The sequence below is a fragment of the Drosophila takahashii genome, chromosome 3L (assembly GCF_030179915.1).
Source record: "Drosophila takahashii strain IR98-3 E-12201 chromosome 3L, DtakHiC1v2, whole genome shotgun sequence".
NCBI classification, from domain to species: Eukaryota; Metazoa; Arthropoda; class Insecta; order Diptera; family Drosophilidae; genus Drosophila; species Drosophila takahashii.
The window spans coordinates 631096-651104 of NC_091680.1; the positions used below are offsets into that span (position 1 = coordinate 631096).

General features: G+C 40.5%; 3 protein-coding genes and 1 long non-coding RNA gene across 11 annotated transcripts; 1 reads left to right on the forward strand and 3 right to left on the reverse strand.

Moving 5' to 3' along the window:
• Nucleotides 1–822: 822 nt before the first annotated feature.
• Nucleotides 823–3399, reverse strand: mthl8 (methuselah-like 8). Its single transcript, XM_017155804.3, has 6 exons — nt 2769–3399; nt 2349–2505; nt 1964–2155; nt 1693–1911; nt 1055–1412; nt 823–998 (listed from the first exon to the last, which is right to left on the reverse strand). The coding sequence occupies exons 1-6, from the start codon at nt 3279–3281 to the stop codon at nt 950–952; spliced, it is 1488 nt and encodes a 495-aa protein (XP_017011293.2). The 5' UTR covers nt 3282–3399; the 3' UTR covers nt 823–949.
• Nucleotides 3400–4579: 1180 nt separating this feature from the next.
• On the reverse strand, nt 4580–7350 carry mthl9 (methuselah-like 9). The gene is made up of 7 exons (XM_017155808.3): nt 6284–7350; nt 5746–5937; nt 5450–5683; nt 5232–5388; nt 4965–5168; nt 4824–4903; nt 4580–4762 (listed from the first exon to the last, which is right to left on the reverse strand). The coding sequence occupies exons 1-7, from the start codon at nt 6921–6923 to the stop codon at nt 4728–4730; spliced, it is 1542 nt and encodes a 513-aa protein (XP_017011297.2). The 5' UTR covers nt 6924–7350; the 3' UTR covers nt 4580–4727.
• Nucleotides 7351–7917: 567 nt separating this feature from the next.
• LOC138913162 (uncharacterized) lies at nt 7918–16020 on the forward strand. Of its 3 annotated transcripts, none has more exons than XR_011418805.1 (3): nt 7918–8044; nt 15086–15283; nt 15336–16020. It is a non-coding gene; the product is annotated as an uncharacterized lncRNA (long non-coding RNA). The 3 variants fall into 3 exon arrangements; XR_011418806.1 differs by having other exon boundaries at nt 15086–15273; XR_011418804.1 differs by having other exon boundaries at nt 15344–16019.
• On the reverse strand, nt 7946–19760 carry mthl10 (methuselah-like 10). Of its 6 annotated transcripts, none has more exons than XM_070215763.1 (6): nt 14645–14903; nt 11468–12231; nt 10482–11094; nt 10212–10406; nt 8928–9110; nt 8541–8679 (listed from the first exon to the last, which is right to left on the reverse strand). In XM_070215763.1, the coding sequence occupies exons 1-5, from the start codon at nt 14728–14730 to the stop codon at nt 8945–8947; spliced, it is 1824 nt and encodes a 607-aa protein (XP_070071864.1). In that variant the 5' UTR covers nt 14731–14903; the 3' UTR covers nt 8541–8679; nt 8928–8944. The 6 variants fall into 6 exon arrangements, with proteins under 6 accessions (XP_070071865.1, XP_070071864.1, XP_070071867.1 ...); XM_070215766.1 differs by lacking the exons at nt 8928–9110; nt 14645–14903 and adding exons at nt 9890–10080; nt 19591–19760 and having other exon boundaries at nt 8543–8679; XM_017155832.3 differs by lacking the exons at nt 8928–9110; nt 14645–14903 and adding exons at nt 9890–10080; nt 17291–17980 and having other exon boundaries at nt 8543–8679.
• Between the last annotated feature and the right edge of the window lie 249 nt (nt 19761–20009).

Below are 20009 nucleotides of genomic sequence, written 5' to 3' on the forward strand. Positions count from 1 at the left end.
ACAGGGGCACTGGATACTGAATACTGTGAGTACTGGGGACACTCGACCACGGTCCAGGGAATTGCAACTTGGAAACGGGGAAAATGGGAAAATGGGAGCAGGAGGAAAGTGGATTGCCGTGGATTGGATTCTGTGGTGCTCCAGGACGACCCCTGGTCTCGACTAGAGTTGCCTTACGGCCAACTTCAGAGTTTGTTTTGTGTTGTGTAAATTACGTTATTTACGTGTATATTGTTGGCCAGAGTTTCGGGTTGCTTTTGTTGTGTGTTTCTGATTCTGATGGGGAAAGCTTAAATTGGATACGCCAGCAATTGGAAATTGTTGCAATTGTTTAACGCTCGTTTGAAAAGGAGAAGGAAGGGGTCAAAGTTTACCGAGGCTTAAGGGAAAGGAAACTGTCACAAAAATTGGATCAATTTAAATATTTGATGGATGGCAGCTTTAAATATACCAATTTATCAACCGATCTCAACCCATTTCTGTAACTGTAGTTTTACATTAACGCAATACAAAATGTACATTTTTCCGGTTTAAAATGCCGGTATTTATCGATTCCGGCTTGTTTTCGATCATTTCCGGTCATTTCCGATTTCCGGCTTCTGGGGGTGAAAAAAAGGGCGACTCGTGCTGCTAAGCAATTTTAAAACACAGGGCGATTTGGGCGGCTTGAAATTGAAAACACAGGGTGACACTTAAATTCACTCAATTCTACATCATTTTTGAGGCGCCACCTACCTTTAATTTGTTAGTTTTACACATATTTTACAAGACTTTATACACATTTTACACATATTTTAAATAGTTCTGCGTTCGGAATCTCCGGTTTGTGTCTACGCTGACTTCTGGTTTGTGAACCATTGCTCAAAAGGTTGTCGGCACGACTAATTGCTTTCAGTTGCACTAAAACTGTAAATTGGCTACAAAACTGTTTTGAAATTCGATTTAAATTTCAACCGAAACTCGACAAAGGAGCTGAGTTTTCACAGGTGTCCTCCTCACTAAAAAACGAATAAGAAATTATATTAAAATTTAATACATAATACGACATACTCACTTATCTATGCGTCGCAGAAAGTTTTGGATCTGTTGATTCTTTCCAATTAATGCATAAAGCGCAGCAAATCCATGGAAGGCCATGGAGAAACTCACGGCGTAGTTGAGATGCGATCGATTCTCCCGATAGTAGTTGAATGCAAAGGAACAGATGCAAACGAGCCACACAATCGCCGTGTAACCGACGTACTTATAAAAGGACCTAAAGCGATTCTTCTCAATGGACTCGAAACTCTTCTCTGTTTCGATTTCCGGCTGTTCACTGATGTAGATCAGACTGAGGATATAGAAGAAGCCGCTGATGGCACAGGCAACAAAAACGGGAGCGTACAAGTAGATCATAATGGACCAATTGCGAGCTGTGGAAACAATGTTTAAATAGAAAATTAGTGTTATGCTAGAAAAAACGCTAAAGTCGAGAAGCTCGACTATCAAATACCCATTACTCAGCTGAATGAGTGTGAGAGAGATAGAGATATGCAAGCAGTCGCTTGAAAGTGGCGCCATCTATCGGAAAACCATTATTTGCTCATAACTTTTGAATGAATGGTCCGATTTGAAAATTAACTTTTACATTTCGATAGGTATTAATAAATGCATACTCTACGAGAAACGGAAAGATTGTCTCCTAATACTCACGATCAAACCAGCATGTATCGCTTCCAAAAATCAGCCGAGATTCGTAGTAAGTAAAGCTAACGAAAAAGGACCAACCCACTGCGATTATAACAATCGGTGTGAAGATGAGCCAAAACATCAGTTTCGTGAAGACCACGCCATGGAAACTCAAGTAGAGCTTAAAGGCAATGAAGCTCAGAATGTAAAAGGAAAGAACCAAGTACATCAGAGTCAAACCGGCTAAAAGGAAAAAAGTTAAGTAATATTAAGATAAGTAGTGACTATAACTTACGTAGAATACGACAAGCTGCATTTGAAATATTTGCTGGGTTGTGCAAAGTCAAATAAGCCAAGAGTGCATAGCCCAGTATCATACAGATGGCGTACGCCTTGATGGCCACACCGTAGAAACTGTTGCGCATCTCGGAGCACAAAAGGTAGACCACCAGCACAATAAACATGGATAGAATCGCAATCAAGAGGCCTGCAAAAAGAGAAATCCAAAAAAAAAGATCATCCATGTATCAATCTTCACTTGCGATTTTCTCTTGTTGTTTTAACAATTGCTTTTATGAGCGTACTATCTATAATTATAAACTCTCGCCCCCGAAGAAATCGAAAGAATATTTGTGATTGTGAATTGGGCTAAATGCTGGAGAAATGTGTTTGCTACTCACATATGGCGTAGGTCCATTCCCGCACACCGAGAACAAATTGAAACTTTTCTGGGGCACAGGCCAGCGGTTGCCACTCCCAAGTGGAGTTCGAGTGGAGCAGCGGAGTGAAGCAATAGTGCTTGGAGAAAATGTGACCCCGATGGCTGATGGTTCCGTTCTGAAATATGGGAAGAGATATTGTAAATACTGTACGTGTGAATGAAGAACGTGCAATTCGATCTGATCTAGACTGAGGAATAGGTTTTTGTATAAAAAAGTCTATCGAAAATATCGATATTTTCGATATTTATCGGAAACGTCGATTATAATCATTTTTTAGATTTTCCTATGTTTGTCCTAAAAAACATTGATATTTTCGATACAATATTGTAAAAATATGAAAATATCGATATTTTTCAAGCTTTCTTTTTCAATACCCACCTCGTGAAGTGTCCAATGAACGTACTCCGATCCCTTGGTGACTGCCTTCATGTGCTCACACGGCGTTTCCACATGGATGCTGAAACGCGACAGCAGTTCTACCTCCCTCACTTTGCCATCGTTCAACTCCACCTCCATTTGGAACTGGGAAGGAGGAATCGCATTTGATGGCACTAAACACTGTCTCCTCTCCAGATCGTAGATATAGCCCTCCTCACAACAAAACCGCACACATGGTTTCGCCTTGCAGATGCAGCCCCTCAGATGTCGCGGTGCCGCTTTCCTCAAACCATTCTCGATGACAAAATCGTAAACGGCCACAAATTGGCGGGGAATCACTGTCCAATTGTGCACATAGGCGCCATCCAAACCGTAGCTACCCGTGATATTTGCCGTGTCGATGAAGGCACACGGATAATGCGTCTCCTCGTGAAATCCCCATGATCCATGGGTCAACGAGAAGATAAGGAGGACGAATTCCAAAACGCCGAACTGCGCCATTCGAAGAGACATTCTCGACTGCCGACGATCTCTTTTCTGCTCTGAATACTATTGCTTTGTTTATGCTAGAGCGTCCAATTTATGCCTGTTTACCTCCTCCAGACGATTGCCAAACCGAAATCGAATCGTATCGAAATGGAATGAAATGAAATGGACTAGATAGACACCGGAATAGTATTGCAATGATGACGTAGCTCCGCGATGGCAAAGGTGCGAGCCGTTAATTGAGTGAGCGGATCAACATCATCTGCACCTGACACGGTACGAACTTGGACTGTGAACCGAATCCGAATCCCGGCGAACTCAATCGAAGGCAAAAGTCTGTGGTGCTTTTTGTGGCATGGCCAGTGGCGCACACCCACTTTGCTTCGGTGGTCTCGCGAGGAACGTGAGGCATTTTGTTTACAACAACAAAAAACGGACGGGGGAAAACAGACGGTCGACGGTCCGGAAAACATCAAAATGGTCAGGAAATTCTCTACAGTTTAATGGGCCAAATTGTCGGATGATGTGTTTAGATATTTTGGTTACATTCAATGGAAAAAGAAATACCTAATTTTATAGGGGCTGCAAATGAATTTTTAGGGAGTTTGAAATCTTTAATAAAAGTGTCTAAAAGTAGGCAACAAAAAAAGTAAATAATTTCCTTCTTTTTTCACTGATTACTTTTAGACACCTTGAGTAAATCACATATTTATTTCATTTGTATTATCTTTAATAAAGGTAGAGTCTTTTCTATTCGCATTTAATTAACACCTCCTCCAGAAATATGACAAGAGGCAAAGAGAACTCAATTCACGCAAAAAAATAAAAGACCGGACGCTCTCTAGACATCGGCAGATACAGCTCGCGATACTAGATATTAGCAAGAGTGAATAGATAGGGATAAAGGCCTTTTGGACATTGTCAATTGCGTCATTAACGAATCATTTGTTGCGTGCCACTTGGCCTGTGCTAATCCAACCCCAAAGACATCCAAACCAAACACCTCGCAGCACGTCATCGAGTCAAGCGAAGTCAAAGGGTGGACACTCGAGGAATAGTTTACTATTAAACCATTAACTGGGAACTTCTCCTTTTGACACGGTAGCCTCGAGCTTTGAACAAATTATTCATAAAGAAAATTAGTTAAAAAGAAGAGGGGAAGGAAACCCTTAGAATTAAGAATTTATTCGCTAAACGCAATTATTGCGTGCGACAGTTGTGCGGATTTCTGGAAGGGATACAGAAAAATACTCAGAGAAGATCTAAGAAAAGGTACTGAAAACTATTTTCTTGATTTCTTAACTGTATTAATGCACATCATCTTGAGTTTATTAAATCATATTAATCTTAGGGCTAGTATACTGAGGCACTTATTTTACATACACTTATCTGTTTGCGACAGACTAAATGATTCATCAGCTAAGTGAATACCAGAGTTCATAGATGAGCAATCATCTCAGTTCTCATTTCGAATTAAAGTGATGTCACTGTCGGTTTGTAGGGAGAATCTTTTAAGGGAAAGATAGGATGTGTTAAAGAAGATAATATAAAAATATAGGCTATAACAACCTGAAGATTTCAAATCGCCCTTCTCATCGAACTTGTAGACGCGAGCATTTATGACACTCAGATCGGTTTGACTCGATTCCCTGTAAAAAAGTAAGAAAATGTTTAAACGATTTAAAGTTTCATTAAAAAAAAATAACTTACACATTGATGGCCCACCAGGTTTTCACGTGCGAATTCTTGCCAAGAAGCAGGATAAAACCAGCTATGGCCAGGCCCAAAATGCAAATCCCACTCCAGAAGTCAATGATGAAGAAGTGCTCTCTTACTCTTGCCATTATGTAGACGACTATTTCGCGAACCCAAACAGCAAACACGCCCACTATGTAGGCGCTGAAAGCATAGAAACTAGAGAGGCACATGCCGGTTAGTTTAACCTCGGGTTAAGCAAAAGCAAGCTTCTTTGCTTACTGGGTCTTGACGATCTTCAGCTGAGTGCCTAATATGTACTGAGTATCTGGTGGCAGTTCGTAAATGGAAAAGTATGCTTTCAGGCAGCAAACAATGCTGAAAATAAGCAGGATCGTAATGGGTGCGTAGTAGTAGATCAAAATGCCCCATGTGCGGACTGAAAATGGAGAGTTCATTTTGATATTATTTAACATTTTATGATTCCTTTTTTAATTTACCATCGAACCAGCAATAATCCTCTCCCATTCCTGGCTTGTAGTGCTTGGGCAATTTGGAGTCCTGGGCAAAGGAAACCAAAAACCTTAATCCAATTACCGCCAAAACTGCCAAAGCATACGACAACCGACGCACCCAGTTTCTAACCGCCTTTTGTTTGAACTTGAGCAGAAAGTCAAGACTGCAAATGGCCAGGAAGGCAAAGGAGAGCATGATGCAAAAGTAGGCCAAAAATCCTAGGGGGATTAAAGATTAAATTAAATGGGTTAATTTCCAGTGGAGAGGATTCTTTACACACCTATATTTCTGCAAGCCGCATGCGAGAGCTTCATGGGATTCTTCAGCGCCAAGTAAACCAACAAGGAGTAGCCCACGATCATGGAGAGCAGGTAGTAGATGATTAGTTGGCCATAGTGACTCTTCCTGGCATCTCTCACAGATCCAAGGAGCGAGAGAATGAAGACGTTTATAATGATGGCTATAATACTGCCTAGAAAAGAAGTTTATATTAGAGTCTTTAGGATTCGAGTCTTTAGGATTGGAGTTCGTTGGATTAGAGTCTTTAGGATTAGAGTCTTTAGGATTGGAGTCTTTAGGATTAGAGTCTTTAGGATTGGAGTGTTTAGGATTGGAGTCTTTAGGATTGGAGTTCTTTGGATTACAGTCTTTGGGATTGGAGTTCTTTGGATTAGAGTCTTTAGGACTAGAGTCTTCAAGATTGGAGTCTTTAGAATTAGAGTCTTTAGATTGGAGTCTTTAAGAGTAGAGTCTTTAGCATTCGAGTCTTCAGGATTAGAGTCTTTTTTAAAGTTTAATTAATACCATCAATAACTTACAAATAGCGTAGATCCAAACACGGTAGCCCGTCTGAAAGCGCTCACAGCTGAGCGGAGTGAGCTCCCACTGCTCGGGCTTGTGTTCCAAAGGACTAAAGCAGTACTCATCCGTGGACCAAAGGCGGTTGTCCCGTTGCAGCGATCCGTTCTCGAATAGATCCCACTCCCAGAAGTTCTCGTGCTTCTTGTCAACGAACTTGTTCCGGCAACCGAGCTCTGTGCGCACCACAAACCGATCGAGAATGCGCACTTGTTCCACCGACCGATTAGCGTAGGTCAGCTCCACGTGCGTGGATTCCCGCGTTTGGTGTGGCTTCGAGCAGTTCCAATTCTTCGCGTCGAATACGAGATTCTCCGGGCAACAGAAGCTAATGCAGGGCTTCAGCAGGCAGACGCAACCGCGTAGATGTTTCTTCGCGCGGTACTCCACACCATCGATCACTTTGAAGGAGTACTCGGCCATCAAATGCGGAGGAACAATTACTCCGCCGTAAGAATAGGAGCCATCCTTCAGCCGGAGACCATCCGTAATGTTAACCGTATCCGCATAGGCACATGGATGGTCGATACTGGCAATCTCCAGAGATTCTACGCCCACGAAGAGCCCGAGAGCCAGAGGAATGATCCAAACCCAAGACATGGTTGGTAATACTAAGCTCTATTCGATCGTCTACCTGACGTCACTGTGCCAAGCAGCACTCGATAATTAAGTAAACAAATATGTGAAGCGATCGCCGTTCGGTTTTGGGCAATGCACGCACACTCGTCGAGTCACAAATCCGAAGCAACAACAATCGAAGCCCAAAATTGACAACGAATGTGACGCGGGTCTAAAAACGGCTGCGATTGCGACAACGACAACGAAAAAAGAAAAAGAACAACCATAAACATAAAAGCCTGATGGAGAGACTCTCCCGGTTGTTGTTGTCTTTGCTCTCTCTAAACGACAAACCGGCAACCGCAAGGCAGCTCCATGCTGGCCAAGAATAAAAAACAGACTAACTGATTAGCCAGTCCCAAAACCAGACGCGACCACAAGCAGCCGGCAAAAAAGTTGGAACCGTTGCCTCCCGCGTCCCTCTCCACATAAGTCCACCGTGGAATCTCAACCAGCGCGACTGGCACATTCAAAATTTATTTTTTGATAGGCACCAGTGTTGTGGCTTTAGCTATTCTAGCAATTTTTAAAACTAAGGTGCTAAATCCTAGACTTGATAAAAAGGTTAAATTAATTTAATATTTTGTTAATTTTCTTATTTGTAACTGTTAAAAAATATATCATAATACCAAAATTCAAGATCAAAAGATCTAGGCAAAGCTTTGCTTTTCGAAATTTAGAAAACTTTAAAAAGGTAAATGTCCAGACTATAAAAAGACAGTCTTACTGGAGGTGTGTGTACTAGCTAAATATCGTTTACGATCTTGAAACATATTTAAAGACTATTAAAATTGCAGAACGGAATAAACCCATTTAAATTAGATATTATAATGTAAAATCCTGCTATCTCTAACTCAAAGAAGTCTAAGCTAAAATCGACTGGAGAATGGAGTGTTTCTTGGCTAAACGTATTTCACAATTAAGTCACCACAGTCTGTGAATTTATGAGTAATGTATTTCCTGTCATTAAAAGACAGATGTCAATTGGCTAAGGAAAAAAACAGTTTTCTTTCACTTTTATCTTTGGCTTTATTAAGCTTGAAATACAAATATAATCGTTGTATTTTATAACATTAGTGGAGATAATGCAGATATGGAGAATGGTACGTATATGCAAAGAGAGCAATACAAATAACAAACAATAGAAATCTCAATTTCAACAAGGCACATCTATCTATATAATGTATTGTGTATGCTGGTGGTTTTTATCTTGGACTTACGACTAATGGAGTAGTACAAAATTTGATCCTCAGCAGGTGTTTTATAATTTCATAGGCATAAATACTATAGATATGGCCTTGCAAAGCGTTCTTATACAACTAATCAGGTTGTTCGTGGTCACGTGACATTTAAAAAAGAGAGAAATGGATAAGGATGGTTCGTGGTTTTGGGGGGATAGGGACTTTCTATCTTATAGTAGTGTCTTTCATAAAGTTCTATCCTTATATGGCTGCTGCTGCGCAATCTGGTAGATATGCTCCAGAATCAGGGTGTTCCATATTTACAGAAAGGATTAATCCTCCCTGTTCTGGAACACACTTCCCAGTGTAGTAGACTATTCGATGCTCGGTGGCCCAAGTTGAGTGCTCAGCGAAAGATGGTGGTTCTTTGGGGATCCACGAGAGGCTTCTCCACCGACGGCTTCTCGTGCAGCGACAGATTGGCCACGCTGCTCGACGTGGTCTTCGTGGAGTACTGACTCTGACGTTGATTACTGCCATCGCGAACACTCGAGCATCTGATGTTTCGAGTTGTGGAGTGGTCATGACGTCCATTGCGTGGGCAGCGTGGAATAGACAATGGCGGTAAATCTGATTAGAATTGGTTCGGTTGAGTGTTTTTTTTAGTCGGAGGGGGAAAAGCACACAAATAGAGAAAAGGGTTTACCTCCACCAATATACAAAAGTAAAAAGTCAGTATGATTAGGGGGTTAGTCAGTATCTTTCAACTACGTACGTTAGCTACTCTTCTAAACTCCAGTTTTACCTTTTTGACCTTTTCGATTAGATCGATACCTTTGGCATAGGATTAGGTTCAGGGGTCTTACCACCTGCTACCCTGTCCACAGCCTTTAGGTGCAGCTTTTTCGGCAGCACATTCGAGTCAGAGGTGATGGAAGTCGAGGTGGTGTTCGAGCTCAAACCATTCGAGCGTTTCTTCTCCAGCAGTCTTCAGTGGCGGACAATGATGATCACATTGATGTTGAGATGTTGGGACACATGCACATATATGAACACACATTGTAGATGCAAACATAAGTTGGTGTTTAGATCAGGGCACTTAGATATGGCTGTTTACTGTTTAGTAGCTACATATACGCGATGCATAATGGACGGATTTCGATTTGGTTTTGGTTCTTGGGGCTTGGGCTTAGTTTTGACTAGGTTATTTGGCCCAGCCTAGGCGGCTGGAGATTCGGGGCTGTGTTGGCTGTCAGTGTTGGGTTTAGAGTTAGAGTTGAGCTTGCGCTTAAGCACTATCGAAAGCGGTCTGACAACGAAATAATAAGTACAACATAAAGATAATCAGAGGCTGTGAGGCTGAGTTGTGTCTTAATCCTGAAATCTCTTCGTTCGTTTCTATCTAAACCAGTGTTTGCCAGCACAACTTTCTCTTATAGCTTGAAAAATTTCGATATTTTTGATGTTTTCAAAATATTGTATCGATAATATCGATGTTTTCACAATATCGCATCGATGATGTCTATGTTTTCAAGGAAAGAAAAGTAAAATCTATAAAAATTATAACTAGATAACATAAATTGATAAAAAATAATATCGAAAATATCGATAAATCCGATATTTTTCAAGCTTCTGGCAAACACTGATCGATAAATCGATTGTCAATATAATAGAGATTCAAGGATCGCTACGTCAGCTAATATTCTAAATTTAGGAGCGGGTTAGTCGAAGGCCACAACAATCGAGCAGAATCTAGAGCCTGCTTACTGCAATCGACTGGATCAATTCAGACTTCGTGGGAGTGAATGCCGCTTGTGGAGCCATTGGCGAAGGCGTTGCGGATCACCACCAGCTTGCGGATCTGGTTGGAGGCGTCCATGAAACGCTGTCGCATGGAGAACGAAGTCGGGCCCATCGTAACGCTCTCAGTCTGCCGCAGACTTCGCACCCGTATCGTTCTGAGAGAATGTTCGGGGTTACAGATTCGATGTGGAGGACAGTAGACACACGGTTCGGGGTGAATGGACAAACGCCAAATTAAGGCGGGACAAAACAGAACTCGAAACTCTGAACTCGAAGCAACACATACCTGTTTGTGATCAAGTGCTTGACCTTCTTCTTCATCACGAACAGCATAAAGATGAGGAAGCCCTGCATGGCGTTGGCCAGATCCGAGATGTAGAAGAGCTTCGACCACTCCTTATCGCTGCCCACGAAGAACGAGACGAGTTCTGATAACCAGGTGATGCCCATGATGAGGAAGAGACGCAGAAACAGGCCAAATCTGATATTGGAATAAACACCACGACGAAGAATTTTTCTAATGAGAAGTTGATTGGAAAAAACTGCAGAAACTCACTTGTCCTTCTCGGTGCGCAGATTCTTGGTGCTGTTCTCACTGGCAATTATCCTGGCCATCTCCCGCTGCACACCGTGAATCTTGATCGCCGTCATTATAAACATAATAGTATTCGCCACCACGATCGCCATAATGGGACCGTAGAAATAGATCATGGCCGACCAGTTGGTCATATCCAGCCAGCAATATGTTCCATCGCCAATTCCCGGCTTTAGATATGGTGGCCAATGGGTTAATTCCTGAGCGGTATAGGTGAAGGCCAAGAAGGCAACGGCAATTCCCCAAGCATACAGCGAATAGAAGAGGAAGCGCCTGTTCTCCTGGAACCTGTTGATTCCTCTGGTACCTCGGAAATTGTGCCACAAGTCAAAGCTAATGACACTCAGCCACAGGTAGGCACCCATGAAGAAGTAATACGCCGTGTATCCGAGAACCACGCACTCTGTGCTCGTAGCATCGATTTTGTACAGTTGAACGTAGCACAGTGCAGTGTAGCCGACGGACAGGCCCACCAAATAGCAGACCAAACTCTTGCCATGCTGGTTGCGGAGCTCGGGAATCAATAGGTAAACTGCTATGGTCAGCATCATGAAGGGGATGGAGAAGAGCATGGCTGCGGGGGAGAAGATAAAAGTGGAATTATTAGAAAAACTTATAAAAAAAAACGTAAGCAGTTCCTAAACGATGCATCACAATGGTTTTTACATGCAGCTTATGCACCGTTTGGAACCAGCTTAGAACGATGCAGCATCCTCGTATAAATGACTTCATGTTACTGCTGCATTGTTTACAAGTAGCTCGGCGATCTTTCCTAGTAAACAATGCATCGGCAGTCTAGTAGATACTTAGCTGATACATCGTTTAGAGCAGTGGTGGTCAGCAAAAGCACCACACACGTTTTACTGCTTTACAGCGTACGTGTGCGTCGAAACACTGGCAGCGCAGCGGCAGAGAAACTGCCTTTCCCGTGAGCCACAACCACTTACCATAGGCATTAATAAGCTTCACTGTGCCCCGGTCGTCCTGCATCTCGCAGTTGGCCGGCCGAATTGTGTAGAAGAGGTCCGATTCGTTGACATAGGCCGGCACCAGGCAGAACTCATTCTTCCGGATAATCAGACCATCATCAACTCGCAACATGGAGCCGTTCTCGAAAATCGCATAGTTATCCCAGTAGTTGATGTCCGGCTGCAGCGAGAACATCTTGGGGCAGGGACGAAAACTCTGGATCGCAAACTGATGGAACATGTTGACCAATAGCTCACTTTGGTTGCGGAACGTCACATTGAGCATCGGCGGATCTGGCCAAGTGCGATTGTCCATGTGGTCCAAGATGCATCCATCTGTCTTGGAACTGAAGACATGCTTCCACGGGCAGCAGATGTTCAAACAGGACTTCAGCTTGCAGACACATCCTCGCACGTGCTGCGGCACCTCAATTCGCTCCGTTAGCGATCTGTGGATATAGTCGTACGTTCCGATCATGTCGGCGGGCACTATAGTGCCATAGTAGTCGTAGCTTCCGTTCGCGAATTTCATGTGACCCGTCAAGTTGACCGTGTCGTAGAAATTGCACGGCACATTGGGATCATCTATGGTGTGATAGTGATCCCTCTCGGCCATTACGTAAGCGCCGAAAGGGATTCCAGGAATCAGTCGGAAGACCACTAGGCACAGGATTCCCAGCAGAGTGACTCCACAGTACAGGGATCCACCTCGATGCTGGATCTTCTTAGACATGATGGAGGTTCTGGGGAGAGAAAAGTGTATTAGGATTATTTTTGAATTTATTAAACACTTTTATTTATTCGAAATATTACTATATAATGAATTTAAAATATTACTATACTTCATTATTACAAGTGACCTGATTATACGATTTTTTTAAACTTTTCTTAATTTTTTTTTATCATTTTGTGATAAATTTAGTTTATTTCAAATATTGTTTTCCCAAATTGAATACTCCTTAAAATTCGTTTGTAAATTTTTATTTTACCTCACTACCCCCAAAATTTTTAAAATTCGGGGTCACCAAAAATTAAAATTTTGGGAACTTTATAAAATTTGTAACAAAAGTTTTGTAAAAATACATTTTCATCTTCTTCATTTACAGGTACTAAGAAAATGTAATGAAGTAGAAAAGTAGGTATATAAATGAAATAACAAAGTGCATCTTATTAGGTCGTAAACTGTAGGAATTATTACGATCTTTAATATTATACCTACAGTAAAATATAGTTATTAAAGTAAGCGAAGAATGACATTATACGTAAGAAGCAAGTAACTCGTGCCAAATGAAGCCACCAATTAATTTCTATTTACCGATTAGTTAGTCGTTAAATGTTTAGCTAGGCGAGGAGGTCACTAATTTGGGCAATGGAGCCCCTTATAAAAAGGACTCATCAGTGGGCGAAAGTAGTGAATCATCCACGCAGACAACAGGTTGTTCGAAGGACTAAAACCGGGGGGAAATTGGATAGCGTCACAGGCAATTAGCAGCCAACGAGTCCCGGGGGGCGGAACTTGGTAACCTAGGAACTGCGGTCTCCGTGGGGCATCAATCATAAGGTCAGGCACACGCAGGGAGTGCAGACGAGCAAACATTTATGGAATCGTGTTAAATTGATAGTAACTGCCGTCCGTCTGTCAATATCGCTGACATATTCTCCCCCCAAAAACCCTGCTCCAATCCCGATCTGCCCACTTTTTAAGCACTCCTAACGAGCGCGCCAGCCCGTCCATAAATTTATTAGCCCTGCGAACTGAAAGTTATACCACTCCGCGCTATCTTATCATGCATCATTAGCCTGCGGGGACCACCTAATTCATTGATCCGCTGATTGTTTGCCTTCAGTGGAGGAGACCTGTGTGTGGGCCACGAAATTAGCCTGAATTTATGATGAAAGGCAATTGGATGGGAGTTGGAAAGGGAGGGGGAGAAGGACAAACACATTAAACTCCATATATAGTTGGCTAATGGGGAAAATGGATACTGGCACTTATCTTGCTATACAAAAATTAGCATAATTAATCGGGGAATTTCAGCAGATATATATAGATATACCCGCCGCACATTGAGAGTGCGAAAAAGTGGTGCTGCGGATGTTTGAAAAATAATCAAAGCATGCGGAACATTAAAATCATGAAAACAATTGCCCATAAAATTGAATTATGGCCTGCGATCTATACGCTTTTTCGAAATTATTTCCCCTGAATTTTTCTTCCCCCGAAGTGTGCCAAAAATTATTTGGCATCGGTTTGATAAAAGCAATATTTCTTTAAAATCTCTTTTTGCGGTTTACGATTTTTTGTGTATTTATATTTTGATTGGCCAAGCACTTATTCAGGTTGAATTGTTTGATTCGACTTCTCCAAACGATTTCCTCCCAGTTCTAGAGAAGTCGTAATATCAGCGAACGGAACGATTAAATATTTTGATCGAGGCTTATATTGTTTGATTGATGGCGCTATCGTAATGATGGGAAAGTGATTCTAGGAATGCCAAATAGGATTGATCTGAATCAGGAATGCCAAGCAGGGATTGTTTACGAATATATATCCCACCTTAATAAGTGGAAAAAATAATTTTAAGTAGCAGTTTTGAGGTTTGAAAATAACTAGATAATATAATATTGGAAGTAATACAGATTTTTTAAAAGTGAAAATGTCATTTTGTTGTTTTTATTAATATCTATCGAAATGTAGAAGAACATTTTTAAATCGAACCATTCGTTCTAAAGTTATGAGCAAATAAAAGATTGCAAGCAGTGCAAGCAGTAGATTTACTGCTAGCATAACTTCATCTCCCTCGCACTCCCTTTAGCTAAGTACCGGCTATTTTACCTCTTGTTTTTTATTTATTTATTATTACTTCATAAGCACAAATTTGAATCGGAATATGAAAGGGCAACTGTTGATATGTTTTCGCAGTCGACTCGTATAAAATGTCTTATTTGTGGTCGGTAACCGATAAGATAAAGTCTATTGGCCAACGACGCCTGCTAATGTCTGACAAAGGAGTATGACTTTCTTGTTTATTAATACAGAGGTATTCATATACCTATGGGTAGAATGTTCCGCGAGCGACTTATCGAATCGATTTGGATCCCCAGTTCCAGTTAAAAATGTGAGCCATTTCTATGATTTTACCGACTATTACTTACAGATGCTCGGCAATTCGACTCCTTAGGTTTTTGGTCTGGGACTCGGTTATTATCTGGTTGATTATGACAGTTGGGGGATTGTCCATGGTCAGGATGTGGGAGGTGTGAGTAATGGAGGAACTGAGTCATCCAAGGCATTAAAATCCCATTACCTTTGGCCGAAGAAGCCAGGGCATTAAACCCCCAAGAAGATTTATCGGTCACAAGGCGTATACGCAATATAAACTACGACACCATCCACATATTAAAATCGAAAATGACCGAACAAAACAAACTTTACACACACGGAACTCGATTGAAAACTCAAACTCAAGTGAACTCAACTCACATAAATTATAATCTGTATATTGTTTTTATCCGCATTCAGTTTTTATACAAACTGTCTTTTGGTTTTTGGGTTTTTTTATGCTGATGTTTTTTGTTTTTTTTAACCACTTTTAGTGCTTATCACGTATGCCTCAAAAGCACTGGAATTACTTCTCATATATATAATGCCCATTATCTTTCCGGAGGGCAACGCGGTTTTCAGTCCGTATCAGAAGAGGAACTAATCGCTAAAAAGGCAGGAGACTCTGCCGTGCGAAGAGCCCATGATTAAAAGTCACCACAACGGCAGAAGTGGAACTGTGGTGAGCTGCGGTGAGTTTTTCGCTTTTCAGTTCTCGACAGTCGGTTCTCCATTCTCCCCTAGATAAGCAGCGATTACACTGGGTCCAGTGTTTTTTATTTCCCCTGCAAACAAACACTTGGCAAACAAATTTTTAATAGCCAACCCATTGACGGGTTTGCTTTGCGCTTGCTGGGCTCGAATATATTTCGTGAGAAAATTCCAACTGGAGTATTTTTAGACCCCCCGATGCTGATGATGTGGATTGCAAACAAAGGCGGGCGGTTCTATCAATTGATTGCCATTAGAGTGGGCGGGTGCAAGTTCGCCAAATATTATTCCACTGACAACTTAGTTTTTTTCCCGGGGGGTAAAATGAGAAGAGAATTGATCGACAGATCCCATTCACGGGGAATTGGAGATCTCGAGACATTAAAAGATATATGGCCCGTCATCATGGATGTCCGTTGGCGCTCTTCACTTTTAATGAAAGACCATTATAAAATTGTGAATTCCTAAAAAAATCCCCTAGAATTTAATTTATTTTTCCTATAAAAGCTTTGGCCAAAGTCATTAAAGAATATAATCCCCTATAATTAAATATTACTTAAATAGTGTTTTCTATTTTCTAACAAAACTTTGGCAAAAGCCATTTGAATACCTAAAAAAAATCCCCCTAAAATTGCATAATTCATAAATATTTTATCTTATTCGTTTCTATTTAAAGATTACCTAAATACCTAATCCCATCCACAGAATAAGAATCGATTATGGTTCTTAAAACGAACTAACTAATTGATCGATCCCATAAATACTTTTGGCAGGCGCTATCTAAAACTCATTTGGAGAAAGAGAAATCCCTGCCAGTGGTTACTCATTTTATATATTTAGACTTTTCTACGTAAGATATAAACATTAAATGGTTTATGGAGTGTTAACTAGTGGAAGAAATGACATTAAGGGAGCCCTAAATGTCTTAAATTGCGTTAGTTATGATCCCTTGTGAGGCAGAAAGGCCAGCTGTAAAAACACACTAGAAAGACTACTACAACTTGAAAATCATTCCACTAATTAATTGCTACATGCACTTGGCTTATCGTGGAAATAAATGCACAGCGGGAAAAGAAAAAGTGCCCCACCCCAAAAACCTAAACTAATGTGCGTGATAATACTTAAGACCCTGCCCCACTTTTAAACGTGTAATATATTTGTGTATCTATCTATTTAGATAATATTCCTGAGAAGGATGCAATATATGTGCTTATGATATATTTTTATCTAATACTCAGGAGGTTGGAAAAAATTGTAGCGAAATAAACAGACCTCAAAGCAAACAATAAACAATATTCCCAAGATGTTTCAACAACAATTCCCAGCCAAATGTGCGAAAGTGTAAACAACATTTAACAAAATCGAATTCTGAATCGAAAGAAACAGTTCAGGTCTGATTGGATTGGATTGGATTGTACCAAGGTGCGGCCTTTGAAAGGGGGTGTATATGGCCATTTCGCTACAATAACCATTTTCTCAGTGACTCAATAAAAGTGCATCGGGTGGGAACAGTTGGCTAAACACTAACCAGCCGTCATTTGGTATTTGTCATGAAATTAGCAGTTCTCAGCTTTGATTTTCTAATCAGGAAACTTCGATTGCCATTACTTTTTTATGGCCATCAGTTTGCACACTTTTCTTTCTACAAGTGCGAAACTTATCAACGGAGTCAGGAAAACCTTTTTATAATTGCATAATATTACAATAAATTATCGTGCAAACAGAAAAAAACATCTTGATATTAATTTTTCTCAATTTGATATTATTTATATAAAAATAGATACTACAAATATACAAATACAAATACAAATATTCTTGGAAAGATTTCTATAATATCAAAGAAAGAACATTTTAATATCAAATTGATCTTAATTTTCTGTGTGCATTATCACCATAAGAGATTTCAGTTCATTCTTTTAAACAAAACGCGGAAGGGTTTCGAATAATATTCCATTTCTGATCCCAGTAGTTAATGGCATGCAACTTACTTAGACACTTCAGGTGATGAATGATGTGAGCAACTTAAAGTTGTTTGCTGATCAACAAAGTTTTTCCTGTTGCTGTTGTTGTTTTAGTTCGCTCACTTTCTAGTTATAGATTAGTTGGGAACTTCAGTACATCAGTAACTAAAAAACACTGACCACGTATAGAAAGATGGGGTAAACAAAAACCGTCGAACCTCTGTGATGAGAGTCTTTTGGGGTTTATGGGCTTTTTGTCGCCTTGCAAAAAGCGCTTCAACGAAACATGGTTTCGGTTTTAAATTCGACTTGCGTTACGAGTTGTGTGTTTGCTTTTTATCAGGTTTACTTATGCAAATTTTAACTGGGAAGAGTCTGCGGCTCAAGGCAGGTAACCACATAAACGTTTCTCAAGAAATCAACAGATCCTCATATCCATAAAATGAGTTGATAAAACGCGTCTCTTTTTCACAATATCATATGGGGAATGGGGAATTCCCTGAGAAGTGGGTGTTAGCACTCGAACACACGCGAACCGGTTATGATAGTAGTTCGGTTTTTTAGACACCGGCAAAATCACACGCTAGCTTACGAGTTAATTAACATTGACATTCGTAATTCCGATATACCGATATAATGATATAGCTAGCGGATATTTTTGTATAGAGTTTTTCGACTTCCGACCGACTGAGTTAGTAGCACCCACAGCCAGCGACGTCTTGAGGTGAACTGCGGAGCTATGGCGAAAAATACTCAAGGAACCACTTAACAGACCTATACCAGAGCCATGTTTCGGGTCTGTTAACCGCCCCCGAGTGCTTTTCGCTCGCCAACTGTTGCGCTAATTGAAAGGCAGGCAAAACAAAGCGCCGAACAATACGAAATTTGATCGAGTGCCAACAGTGGCTCGATTGTGTCTGAGGGCAAACAAAACAATTACCGGACGATGAATGGACTTCTTGAGTGGTGGAGTGGTGAAGTAGAGTAGTGGCCCCCGGGGGAAACACGGGTGATGACTCAAGTTATTTAGTTTACAAATTAATTAGCAGGGGCGCCAGAGCAGCTTTTTTGTAGACCACTGAAGTTCTCCCTCTCATTTCAAACATTCCAGCGAGATTTCTCTTTTGTTTTGATCGAGTGATTTGGCGGAAGAATGCAGAGATGGAACTTACTGTATTCTTAGTAAGGAGATCCTACACTGCTAAATAAACAAGTAGTAATTCCAAAGATTTTAGATTCAATTTAAAAATATTTTTATCATTTGCGTTACTTTTAAGACTTAAAATGTGCAAATGTGCGGACACACGCCTCTCTTGCATTGGGCACACCTCGATACTTCTTTGATTTAATGACTAACATTGTATTAAATATTTTCTACCGTGATTAAAATAATACAAAATTTTATCATGCACATTAATACGTTTATATTACCCATATTTATATGAACTATTTATTATTTTCAGTATAAGCTTTAATTGATCTCTGATCTAGGGAACTTGGTTATAGTGTGATCCAATAAAAGTTATCCAACTACCTTATCGTTTTCAATCTTCTGAATGCTACTTTTTTTGTTTATATAAAAATAAATGCAACGGCAGATTTAAGTCATCAAAAGGAAGCTTCCAAAACCCACGTCTTCAAAGTGGGAAACAAGGCATTAGCACGTAGAGCTACGGATATATTAAGTAAAAATTAAAACACAGCTCGACGTGTTTGGAATCAGCTGTGTTTCTTTTTGACCAGTCCAAGTATAGTTCGAACCAACCATGGAACCCCGAACATTACACACCTCAATAACAAATAAATATTCAATTAAAAATCCCATTTAATATGTTTTACGAACGACGAACGTGTGACGAATGATTCCGGGAGAGGTATTCCCTAAATTTAGCTGCCGTCATTTGGCGAACTTGAGAAAAAGACAAAAAACTGGTTTTGGCATTGAACGCAGGTACACAAACATATAGGTTCACCAATAATAAACTAAAAAAAATCAGTACGAAACAATTGGCGATACTCATGAAGAGACAACGCGACTGTTTGTTGTGGGCCGAGGCGAGACATTAAAGTCGCATTATATATTGTACATTATAACCATCATATAAGCATGTGGAGCTCCTCTGATTTCGCAACTCGACGAAGGGGCGGATTCCCAGAAGCCAAGACCTTGAGCGAGGAGCATTCCACCGAACGATCTCAGGATTTCTTAATTGCCTCCGCACACACAGTCTTTGTTTTGCCATATTTGTATCAGTTATTGTAGTTTTTAATTCCGTCGCTCGACAAATTTACTTTGTTAATTAAAATTTAGTGATTAGTGTGCTTACTGGACCAGAGTTAAAGGCTAGATAAGCGCGACTAGTCGGGTTTATGATATGATATATCCCGAGCGACAAGTTCCCCGATTGACCCGCAAGTGAACTTCTTCATTGGCCGAATTCGCTGCCACTGAATCCACTCGTCTGCGATGCTCCAGTTTTGCTCAGTTTCCTCGTAGCGCCAATATTTTTGGTCGGAAAGCTGCGGCGAAAAGCTAAGCTAGTTGAAAAGAAAGCTTTCGAGCGCCACTTTTTGATTTAATAAAAAGATTTTACATTAGTTTCGTATTAAAAAAATATTTAACCATGTAGAGTAGACAAAAATTCAGAAACAGTAGAAGAATTCGAATGGTTTCAAGACTTGATATTTTAACTGATTCCAAATGAATTTAAATTAAGCAAAATATTTCTACGTGCTTATGTTTTAT